General features: G+C 34.8%; 3 protein-coding genes across 6 annotated transcripts; all 3 read right to left on the reverse strand.

Moving 5' to 3' along the window:
- Nucleotides 1-4057: 4057 nt before the first annotated feature.
- Nucleotides 4058-5526, reverse strand: LOC105781688 (AP2/ERF and B3 domain-containing transcription factor At1g50680). Its single transcript, XM_052626349.1, has one exon. It carries the CDS (start codon nt 5520-5522, stop codon nt 4398-4400), a length of 1125 nt encoding a protein of 374 aa, XP_052482309.1. The 5' UTR covers nt 5523-5526; the 3' UTR covers nt 4058-4397.
- Nucleotides 5527-6435: 909 nt separating this feature from the next.
- Nucleotides 6436-9390, reverse strand: LOC105782638 (uncharacterized). 4 transcript variants are annotated; one of them, XR_008192730.1, is made up of 10 exons: nt 9027-9390; nt 8674-8753; nt 8484-8544; nt 8052-8109; nt 7877-7934; nt 7582-7654; nt 7197-7307; nt 6888-7078; nt 6721-6794; nt 6436-6609 (listed from the first exon to the last, which is right to left on the reverse strand). XR_008192730.1 is itself a non-coding variant. In XM_012607506.2 (8 exons), the coding sequence occupies exons 1-7, from the start codon at nt 9333-9335 to the stop codon at nt 7215-7217; spliced, it is 732 nt and encodes a 243-aa protein (XP_012462960.1). In that variant the 5' UTR covers nt 9336-9390; the 3' UTR covers nt 6436-7078; nt 7201-7214. The 4 variants fall into 4 exon arrangements, 2 of the variants coding, with proteins under 2 accessions (XP_012462960.1, XP_012462959.1); XR_008192729.1 differs by having other exon boundaries at nt 6436-6794; XM_012607506.2 differs by having other exon boundaries at nt 6436-7078; nt 7201-7307.
- Nucleotides 9391-10128: 738 nt separating this feature from the next.
- LOC105781689 (AP2/ERF and B3 domain-containing transcription factor At1g51120) lies at nt 10129-11145 on the reverse strand. Its single transcript, XM_012606206.2, has one exon. It carries the CDS (start codon nt 11143-11145, stop codon nt 10129-10131), a length of 1017 nt encoding a protein of 338 aa, XP_012461660.1.
- Nucleotides 11146-11685: the final 540 nt, after the last annotated feature.

Consider the following 11685-nt stretch of genomic DNA (forward strand, 5'->3'; position numbering starts at 1 on the left):
TGCGTCCTTTATTGAGCCAACTATGTATAAAACCGTGTTATGTTTTGTAATGCCTTGTAACCCCTTTCTAGTGACGGATACGGGCTAGGAGTGTTACATTCCATATTCAAAATTAACCGTTAAGATACTTGTAATATAACTTATCACTATACATCTAGCTTACAACTATTCAAATCACATAACATTTAAGGTTCAAAATCATAGATATTCAAGATAAATACAAATTCATTATGAATCCTTATATACATGCCACATAACCGAGTCTAGGACGAATGAAAAACTATTGAAACGAAGGATTGTAGTGTGAGTTCCGAAGTGATTCGACCACCCCGTTCCGCAAAATATAACTACAAACAGAGAAAATACAACAGAGTAAGCATTACATATACTTAGTAAGTTCATAAGAGAAAAAATAGTAAACTCACCTCAACTCGTAACTAACATAATGAATTAACTAATAATATGACTTTCCTATCATCACATTTCACATCAATAAGGTGAGTTCATCAATTACAATCTTATAACGTTTCAATATGTACAATACATTTTCATCATTCCAATCACATATAGACATTTTTCATATACAATACATAGTATCAATCAGATACTTTCCGTTTTACGCTAACCGTTTAGCTCGATGAACTGCAATAAACATATGTGGATATGCGGGTAACCACAAAAAACACACCTGATTACTCGCTCGAGCGATAACCCCAAAACACACCTAAACACTGGAGTGCTAAGCCCGTAGGCATTATATGTCATAAGGCATTAAATCCCTCCAGAACCCACCAGGATTTCGACAGAGACAATCAGTAACAGTGATCTTCGTAGAGACAAAACTCAGTAATCTGCAACAAATGTTGGATTCCGATTTAAATAGTGAATTCTCTATACATCAATATTATCTCATATCATATCTTATACAACGTGCAATTAACCCTATTGGCATGCCAATTGTATCCTATTCTATCCAAAGTTCATCTGGGCACATTTAACACATTAGTTCATTTCTTTACAATTCAGTCAATTTCTCACCTTTTGTACCATTTTATAACCAATTCAAAATACAATAACAAGATATAATATTTAATAATTTAAACACATCTATTACATTTACAAATATAACTACACCATATGAACTTACCAGACAAAAACAACAATGAGTGAAGTGTCAAGAACTAACCGTAATTTTCTCTTTTCTCTATTATCTCTTGGTTGATTCAAATTTTGATCTATACGGTAATTCATTTCAATTTATCAGTTTTATTTACTTTATAACAACTTATTTATGCATATTCCAATTCAATTTTTTATATCCTAAAATTTTACATTTTATTCAATTTAGTCCCTAAAACCGAAAAATCATATCTTTCACATTTAATCCCGTTTTGCAATTTGATTTTAATCAAATCCTTCTACAGCCCTCTAATCCTCTAATATCTATAATTACAAAATTTCATGCTAATTTTGAATTATTTTCATTTTAGTTCATATGTTCAAAACTAACAACTTTAACTCTACAAATTAGTCCTTAATCAAATCTAAGCTTACAACCAAACCATTTAACATCAAAAGCTTTGAGAATCATCAATGACAACATTTCAAAACTTTAACACTATTTAGTACTCGGGCTAACTAAATCAAACTACAACGATCCCAAAAACATAAAATTTATAAAAAATGAACTCCAAAAATCTTACCATGCAATGATGAAATGTTGAAGCTCCAAACCTTCTCTTTTCTCTTAGTTTCGATGTAGACAAAGAAAGAAGAAAGGTAAAATGGATGAACATCTTTTCATCTTTTGTTAACTAATTTATTGTTTTTTAACATATTTTCACCTTTTGTTAACTAATTTATTGTTTTTACTTTAAAATTTTAATATTATTTATTCATAAACCATTACTTAACCGTCCACTAGATGGTATTATTGCTATTTTAACTCTTGATTATTTACTATTTTACTCCTTAAGAAGTTAAAAGTCCATAGCATTTATTTTTTACCTCTTTTACGATTTAGTCATTGTACTTTAATTACTAACCGTTCAATAAAATTACCGGGTCAAAAATCAATATAGCATTGTAATAGACTCATAAATGTTAATAAATAATATTTACTAATTTGATCATCGGAAAATAGAATTTTGAAATCGTCATTTTTAGCATCACTAAAAATGAGCTGTTATAAATAAGCATTGGGTGCAATGACATTGCAGTCTTAAGGAGAGAATATGTTTGAACCTTAAGGACAACATTATTGGGATGGTCAACCATCAACTTATGAATTATAAAACAAACAAACAGAAAGAGTAACTAAAAAATATTTTTTTATAATAATATGTTGTGACAAAATCCCATTGCTATTTTTGTTTATTATGGTTGCAATTATTATAACTAATAAATTAGGGGTGAGGCCAAAAATTTTTTTAAGGGGTCAAAATTAAATTGTATATTTCTTATAATAGTAAAAATACAGTTTTACCATTATAATTGTCTATATCTTTATTATTTTTAAAGGATTAAATCAGAATTTTATTATTTTTGGAAGGCCAAAATGCAATTTTAAAATTTTATCAATTATAAAAGGGCTAAATGCAAAATTTTCCATTTTGGGGCGGCGCCCCTGCCAGCGCCCCGCCCCCTGGCTCCGCTCCTGCAACAAATATCCATGAATTTTATCATAAAAATCAACAGTACTGAAGGTAAGGCCTGAAAGTCTTCAGAGTTTTATCGGTTGGATTCATTAATGTCTTCATAGCATATGCAAAAGTGTTTGTCCACTTTGGCTCCAAGTTCTGACCCAGTTTTTTCTTCACTCTGAATAATCGAGGAAACAAGAAAATGGTGGAAGAAGGCACAGATGAGGGGCCGACAAATGAACCATTGATTGTCAGTAGCTACAATGGCGAAGGCTTAATATCAAGAAAGTGCTCTCCCATAACATCCTCTCTTGTTCTTGGCGTCACTGTCGCAGCCAATGCTTCTTTTACTTGTGGCTAATCTGTAAGTAGATATGACCTTTCATCTGGGTTTTCTGTCTACGTTATGATTTAACTTTAGGGTTTTAATTTTTGCAAATAATCTGAAAACAGGAAAAATTAGTTTATGAACTCTCCTTACACCTCTATAGTACTGCACTTTTTGTAAAATAATAAATAAATTTTGTTTTATTTCAATCTTTAAGGCCTTATTAATGATGAATGGCTACACTTGTTTTACATGATTGCTTTGCAGGGTGGATATTCAGTACCAGCAGAGTCTGGAATCATAGATGAGTTGGGTCTCACTGTGGCTGAGGTAAAACATTCTTGATATCTCAGAAAGGGATCAGTTTCAACTTGCAGAAACACTTATTTTCAAAACATATTCAGATATGGATATGAGAGTATTGATCCTTCAAATTCATGAAAGAACTTCGAAACGCTGTTTTGGGATGAGGTTAACGTCAGTTTTTCTAAGTTTCTAACGCTTATTTGCCTAACCCAACAATTCTCACCCTTTTTTCCCCATTATTGGTGCAGTGCTCAGTCTTTGGATCCATAATAACAATAGAGGAATGGCAGGTGCAATAGTTAGTGGGAAAATATCAGATTTCTTTGGTCATAAAATTGTGAGTTATCTGAATAAATATAATAACAATACATGAGCTTCTTCTATTTGACTTCAGTAAAGCTTTATCAAGTCCTCAGTTAATGCTCATCTTGGTTGGTTTCATGAGTTAGACATTCTGGATATTGAACATATTCTACATCATGGGATATGGCTAGCTATAGTGTTTTCTCAGGTATTGTATTCTCTCTTTTTTTCCTTTTACTCCAAATCCTCATTGGCTCACTTGCTCTTGCACCTTAATCCTAATTGTTGCATTGGTTTTCAATAGGAAGCTTGGTCATTGTATGTTGGAAGGCTTTCACTGGGATTTGGGACCGCAGTTTTTAATTATGTGGTAACTTCTATAAGGCTTCTTCTATCCACTTGATGCAGTTCAGTAATGTGATCAATAACAATGTCGGATTTATTGGTCGTTAGCAGATATAACTCCAAAGAATCTTAGGGGAGGATTTTCATCATTAGTTCAGGTAAATTTATAGTACTATAGGGATTTGAGTTTCATAATTTATGGTGTAAAATGGCCTACAATTGTTGCAGAGGTTGTAATGAAAAACATAACGTCCAAAGGAAAACAAATAGATTTGCTTATTAAGACACATTGATCAATTCATAGATTGATATCATTCTTACGAATGACAAAAATTCATCCTAAAAAACAAAATATCCATAATAAAAAAAAAAACTGCTAATAATCTGAAAAAAAAGGGTCAAAAAGTCAACATTACTGCAACGTTAATTTCAGCTAACAATCCTGTTAGTTAAAAAGAGCATGGATTTCAGCTTCAGTTAATTTGCATACCAAAGAGTTTGAAACCCTCAGTCTTGTCGTCTTGTTTCTGCTTCGCAGTCGCCATTGATCCTTGCTCTTCTTGGACATGTTTTTCATCACCAATGGGGTAATAATGTCCCAACCGAAGCTGCAAATCAACTTCTATTCCAACATGAACGGTGTTTACCGCCACGAACGTGCCACCGTTCCCGGATTTGTTGGCATCGATCATGCAGAACCTTCGGACTTCGTTCTCCTTCCGGCATTCGCATACGAAGAACGAAACCACATCATTGGCCTTCAACTCTTTTTCCTTCAGAAACCGGTTCCAGCCCCTGGTGAAAACAAAGCTTTGGCTGCTATTCCAATAGCAATAACGAAACTTCCATATCCTCATAAACTTGTCGTAGAAAACCAACTCAACATGGTTCGTTTTGCGATCGCCAATATCGGCATTCTCCTTTTCGGTCCAGGAAACCGGCGGAAAATATTTGACAGCATATTTTTTGGGGATGACAAGCCTATTCAACTTACCAACATCACTTGGTGTTAGCTCCTTTTGGAACAATTGTTTGCAAATTAGCCCTTCATTGCTATAAGTCTCCACTGAGTTGAGAGCAATGCTTGGTTTTATACTTCTAGAGCGAGCCTTAATAAAATCCATGAACTTGTATTGGGAAGAACCGTCTCTTATCATGCTAAGGGCAGCTTCTGCACTGTAATGGCTCAGCAACTTGGGCTCCTCAATTGTGATTTCGTTCCGTGGAAAGTTCCGATGAGTGTCTCCGGGGCGGAACTTGATCACTGCACTATCGTAGGCCACGGCTGCATCTATTTCGGTTTTGAAAGTCCCTAGCCAAATTCGGGTATGATTAGTGTATAATTGAGCTCCCCATTGTCCATTTTTCTGTCGCATTACGCCTTTGAATTGCGACGAATTGCCTTTACTGCCGCACCTTTGGCTTTTGTTTGCTTGATGAGTGGTGCTAATAGAATCTGAAACATCCGAATTTGTATTTGCTTCACCACTTGAAATCACACTTAGTATCTCTTCTTCCATAATATCTAACAAAATAATCCAAAAAAAAAAAAACAATTTTAAAGGACTGATTTGAACTTCGAATCTATTATATGTCATCTCTTAAAAGTGATTATATAAATCAATTAAATTAAGCTTCGAGTTCAATTATACATCTAAATCCGAACTGCTCCCCAAATATTCAATCTAACGAATTCGAGCATCAAACTTATTCCGTATACCAATCAAATAAAATCAGAAACAATCACAGTAGAAAAAATTATGATTCTATACTTGTAACTGAAACTAGTATGCAAGAAAGTAAAAAAAAAGAAACCTGGTACCTTGTTACTTAAGCAAGAGAATTGAAACCAAGAGTAGGTTGTCTCTAAAAATCAAACAGGTTTTGCTATAAGAAAACTATGATAAACCCTACTGATTACTTTATATGTGGTTCGGGAAATTGCTTGGAAAGTAAGAAACATGTTGGAGAAAAGGAAAGAAAATAAGTATAGAGAAAAATCTGCTGATTTAATTAAAATTGCTGACAAAACTCTTGGATTTTGCTTTGGTAAGTATATAATCCATATTTTGAGAGGGGATTCAAATTTGATTTAATTTTCACCATTTTTTTAGTAGGTTAATTAATAAGCCACCAATTTCAGTACAGCATAAAAATATGACTAAATTATCTAAATTAGGCCGTTTTATTCTTCATCATTAAATCCATAGTAAATAGCAATTATTATTTTTCCAGATATTTCCAGTGAATATAAAGGGTTCAGCTGGAAGCCTCTGCAATCTGGTGAAGTGGTTTTGTTCTTATGCCTTCAACTTTCTACTTCAGTGGAGCTCTGCTGGTGAAGTTCAATGCCTCTTCTTCTTATTATTAAATGATACAAATGCATGACTGAATGTGTCTAAAATTTAATACCACCAACTATGTTAATTGGGACTTTTATTTCCCTTGAAGTCCGCTCCAAACATGATCCGACACCCATCCGAATCCGAATAATGTAGAACACTAATAATATATAACAATAACTTAATCACGATTATGACATATATGAATTTCTTCCACAGGAGTTATCATTCTAAAACCATTTATCATTACACTATTACAGGAATATTCTTCATATTTTCAAGCATTTCTGGGGTAGCGATCATATTCATCGCAAAGCTGGTGGCAGAGACCAAGGGGCGAACGCTAGAAGAAATACAAGCATCCATTAGTCGACATTTAGAATAAACTGACAAATATAATCATGTCGGGATATTGATTTCCATAGATTCAGAGACTTGTTTCAATATTGATCACCTTATGCTTTGCTCTTGACCTTATTTCAGCTTCAATTTACCAGAATGTTTCTTTTTTTGGTATTTTTCATGAATCTGCAAAAATTAAGATATGTGGTTCATTTAAAACTTGAAATAAATGCCAATTAGTTCTTAACAAATCTTATTTAACTTTTGAGCCATCATAACTGTGCTTATTGGTGATCAAATGTATAAACAAATAAAAGGGATTAATTATATTCCATCAAAACTTTCTGCTGTTGTAAACTTCTGGAATGTCCAATGAAGTTCTCCAGTGATTGTTTCCAAGATGTCTCGTCAACCCAATGTGCAATAAGGTTAACATTGAGAAGATCATAGGGCCAAAGCAGATGTAAAGCCTGCATCAATAGCTATTCGGTTCAATTACATGAAGAAACAAATGAATCAGGTATGTCAACTGAACCAGAAAAGGACCAAAAAGGGTTAATGAATCCCTGTTATATGACTCAAACAAACCTGCCTTTATGCCATGGACTACAGAACTGTCAATGAGATTGCTGCAGACCGAAGCTTCACTCCATCATCATCCCACTTCGATTGTGGAGCAGTTGTACCAGCAATGATGGCCTGTACCATAAGCTATTCCATTAGATATACAACACGAGAATGATAAAATGTAAAATCTGTAGCATCAAAATCTCTACTGGAAGTTGTGCTCTTGAAAGTTAGGTTGAAAAGTCTAAAATAAATACGAGATATGCCGATGCATGGCCAAAAACAGTCAGTCTTAAGCTTACTGCTTCACGCATGCCTTTGTGGCAATATACAATGTTTGTGTACCTTTTGACAAGAGGACAACTATTGAATCACATTAACAATCGAAGAGTATTTGTTAACACACCTTTCCACCATTAACGGCGGCCATTATCGCGATGTGCTGCTCATCTCTTCCAAATTCATAGAAATAGTAAGTCCTGACATGAATTGAGCACTTTAGCAACATAAATTTGTAACTTTATAGCTACTGCAACATACATGAATGATGGTTATTTGTCATCTAAGGTGCAAACCGCTACATTCAGTAATTCTCTTGATCATTTTTACATACCGAAAAAGGAACAGATTAGCATCTTTTCACCTAATTTGAATTGATTATCAGTTATTCATAATAGTTTGAGAAAGGTTGAATAACTTACTTGAAACCTTCATCTTCCTTTATCTTTATGGTTCTGGCATTATAAAGTGTTGCTCCACCTGCCATTGAACCATTACAAGAATCGAAGAGCAATAGTAAAGATGACACAAACCGACAAAAAAGCTATTATGGAAACCTAAATCAATGTCTTGACAAAGATTTTAATCATGGCCAACCTGGTACAAAGATTTTAGCTGCGTCCTTTATGGAACCTAAATCTGTAATATCTTGGGCCTGCTCCAGTTAAAAAAGATCGTATAATTGTCTGGTAAGCTGATAGGAAAGTATTTGAAAGAGATGAAACGGATGAATGGAATAAGATCGGACAACACGGAAAAAGATTACATAGTGTAAACTAATAAGTTCAAAATGGATATGTAACCAACAGGTATACGAGGAAACTCTTAAATGACCGGTGAAACTATACTGGTGCATTAGTGATGATCTATATTTTCTACAAGATATGATTCAATACCATTTTGAACTATCTACCTCATGCATTAATCATAGGCAACAATGGCAGAAATCCTATCATTACAATCTACAGCATCTGACATATGCCCTTGGAGCTAATCTATAGGCCTAATAAGAAACTTCCTGATACAAACCTCTAGGAAGGTGATTTTGAGTTGATTGGTCGGGCGAATGACAACACTCAAAACCTCGGATCTGTAGATTTATACCAAAATGACAGATATCAGGTACAAGTTGAGAATATGAGAAGCTTCATAGCACTAAAACTTTCTATGCATGCTTCATCTGTAAACTGATCTTAAACATCAAATATAATGCAAATACCCATCGGTTGAAGCAAATCGTGCCGCAAAAGGCCTCGGCTTTGCCTTGTCCCCATACAGGGAAGCTCCAGCATTGAAATCCTACGGACATTGAGCAATTGACTAAGTTATTAAATTAGATTCTACCATATGTTCTGAAATTGAGGGGGGAAAAACATAAACCAGACAAGTTAAAGAACGCTGTCATTCCCTTGATTCATATTGGGAATTCTCCGATTGAAAGTTAGAATTGGAAATTGATTATAAATGTATTTTGGGACGAATTATGTGCATTAAACAATCTATATAGAGGAAATTAAAATTTGCAGCAGAACACATTGGTCAAAGAGAAGAATATGTGAGATATGTATGTACCTCAGGCTCCATGATGTCTTCAAACTCAGGAGGAACCCTGATGGCAAAACCATCACCATAGAACTGGAACCAAGCTTTGGTGTTTGCGATGTTCAAAACCGACGGTTTGGAAGGATTAGAAGGTTGAGCTAAACATTGTGGAACTGGGTTTTGTTGGACCCCAAAAATGATGGAGAAGGAAGTAGTTGTATTAATGATAAGTTGTCTCTTGGTAACGACAGCGTTCGGAAGTGGAGTGCTAAGAGAGTTGAGTTTGGGGTTTAAAGGAGAGGTTGGAGGGTGTAGAGAGGAGGAGAGAAGAAGGGCCATGAGCCTGAGAGAAAGGGAAGATACAATTCATGGCTGTTACTAAAGCCAGTTAATTTGTGGTTGTCACTTAATTTATTACTTACAGGAGGGCATTGTAGTCATTTACCCAAACATTGAAAATAAAGTGAAGTCTTACATAAGCTTTTTGGGATAATAGGTATAGTCATGAAAAATCATGAATAGACCAAGATACCCTTCTATCTTCCATAGCTGAGAGACCTTATCCTTCAGGAAAAACAACATGATCAGCCAACCCAAAATAGGACAAAATCCAGAACTGTCCAACATTTTAAACTCAACAGATACCAGAAACAGCCGTCTCTCTTTTAGTATTTGAACTCAACCTTTATGTAAAACTCAATACGCATATAACATGGGAAAAAACCATTGATGGGCACAGAAGAGAAGTAGAATGAAGCAATATACAGCAGTGCTAAACGGCTAGTTGCTGCCATTGATGGACTCCCAGATTCTAGGAAATTTGTTTTTAATACAATCAAAATAATTTAAATAGACATGGCTAATTGAGTTTTAACTCAATTGGTATAAGTACGAAATCACATGGGTTGCAAAGTTGTATATAAAAAACATAACTTCCAAAGAAAAACAGATGAATTTGCTTTTTTAGGACACATTGATCAATTGATAGTTCCATAAAACTTCATCCTAAAGATAAAAAGATCCATAATTTAAAAAAGAAAAAGAAAAAAGAGAGAAGTTAAAGTCACCATTGCTGCAATATTAATTTCAGCTAACAATTCTGATAGTTAAAAGAAAAGCATGGTTTTCAGCTTCAGCTAATTTGCATACCAAAGAGTTTGAAACCCTCAGTCTTGTCATCTTGTTTCGGCTTCGCTGCAGCCATTGATCCTTGCTCTTCTTGGACAAGGTAACAATGTCCCAACCTTAGTTGCAAATCAACTTCTATTCCAACATGAACGTTGTTTGCCGACACGAACGTGCCACCATTCCCGGATTTGTTGGCATCAATCATGCAGAACCTTCGGACTTCGTTTTCCTTCCGACATTCGCATACGAAGAACGAAACCACATCATTGGCTTTCAACTCTTTTTCCTTCAGAAACCGGTTCCAGCCCCTGGTGAAAACAAAGCTTTGGCTGCTATTCCAATAGCAATAACGAAACTTCCATATCCTCATAAACTTGTCGTAGAAAATCAACTCGACATCGTTCGTTTTGCGATGGCCAACATCGGCATTCTCCTTTTCGGTACCAGAAACCGGCGGAAAATATTTGACAGCATATTTTTTGGGGATGACAAGCCTATTCAGCTGACCAACATCACTTGGTGTTAGCTCCTTTTGGAACAATTGTTTGCAAATTAGCCCTTCATTGCTATAAGTCCCCACTAAGTTGAGTTTTGTATTTCCAGAGTGAGCCTTAATAAAATCCATGAACTTGTATTGGTAAGAACCGTCTCTTATCATGCTAAGGACAGCTTCTGCACTGTAATGGCTCAGAAACGTGGGTTCCTCAATCGTGATTTCGTTCCACGGAAAGTTCCGATGAGTGTCTCCGGTACGAAACTTGATCGCTGCACTATCGTAGGCCATGGCCGCATCTATTTCGGATTTGAAAGTCCCTAGCCAAATCCGGGTATGATTAGTGTATAATTGAGCACCCCATTGTCCGTTTTTCTGTCGCATTACGCCTTTGTATTGCGACGAATTACCTTTACCTCCACACCTTTGGCGCTTGTTTGCTTGATGAGTGGTGCTAGTAGAATCTGAAACATCCGAATTTATATTCGCTTCACCACTTAAAATCACACTTGACATCTCTGCTTCCATAATCTCAAGCAAAATGAACTGAAAACAAAGCAATGGACTGTCCCCCAAAATCACTCAAGATGTTGTGTCTGTCTCTCAAAATCAAACCTATTAGTTACTTTATATGTAGTTTCGGCAAACTACTTGAAATTTAAGAAAGATATTCCACAAAAGGCAAGAAAATATGTATATGAGAAAAATCTGCTCTTTTAATTAAAATTCTAAACCTTTTAGCTTTTCTAACTTTATTTTTGGCAACGATATAATCCATATTTTTAGACAAAAGATTGAAAAATCATGTTCCCAACGATATAAGCCCTTAGATTTCATGTGCGCCATGGTGATACGTAATATTTTTTTTTCACTTTTTAAATAAGGAATCTTTATTTAATTGAAGAAAGAAATGCGAAATTAATGGACATTAAACGTAGCAGGAATTTGGTGGATGTCTATAATACCCGGCATGCATAGGTTTTTAGGTCTATATTTGGTTTACCCCCAAAAATGGATTTAAAAATTTTTTTAGATTATTTTTTATATAAAAATAAATTTTAAAAATAT

The sequence above is a fragment of the Gossypium raimondii genome, chromosome 13 (assembly GCF_025698545.1).
Source record: "Gossypium raimondii isolate GPD5lz chromosome 13, ASM2569854v1, whole genome shotgun sequence".
NCBI classification, from domain to species: Eukaryota; Viridiplantae; Streptophyta; class Magnoliopsida; order Malvales; family Malvaceae; genus Gossypium; species Gossypium raimondii.

Bases quoted from the DNA above. Each gene is read 5' to 3' on its own strand.
- LOC105781689 (XM_012606206.2), bottom strand. From the start codon at position 11,145: ATGGAAGCAGAGATGTCAAGTGTGATTTTAAGTGGTGAAGCGAATATA.
- LOC105781688 (XM_052626349.1), bottom strand. From the start codon at position 5,522: ATGACATATAATAGATTCGAAGTTCAAATCAGTCCTTTAAAATTGTTT.
- LOC105782638 (XM_012607506.2), bottom strand. From the start codon at position 9,335: ATGGCCCTTCTTCTCTCCTCCTCTCTACACCCTCCAACCTCTCCTTTA. The intron at 7,655-7,876 runs GTAAGTTATTCA...AATTCATGTCAG, and splicing joins AAGGAAGATGAAGGTTTCAA to GACTTACTATTTCTATGAAT. The intron at 7,308-7,581 runs GTGTGTTAACAA...CTTATGGTACAG, and splicing joins CCGCCGTTAATGGTGGAAAG to GCCATCATTGCTGGTACAAC.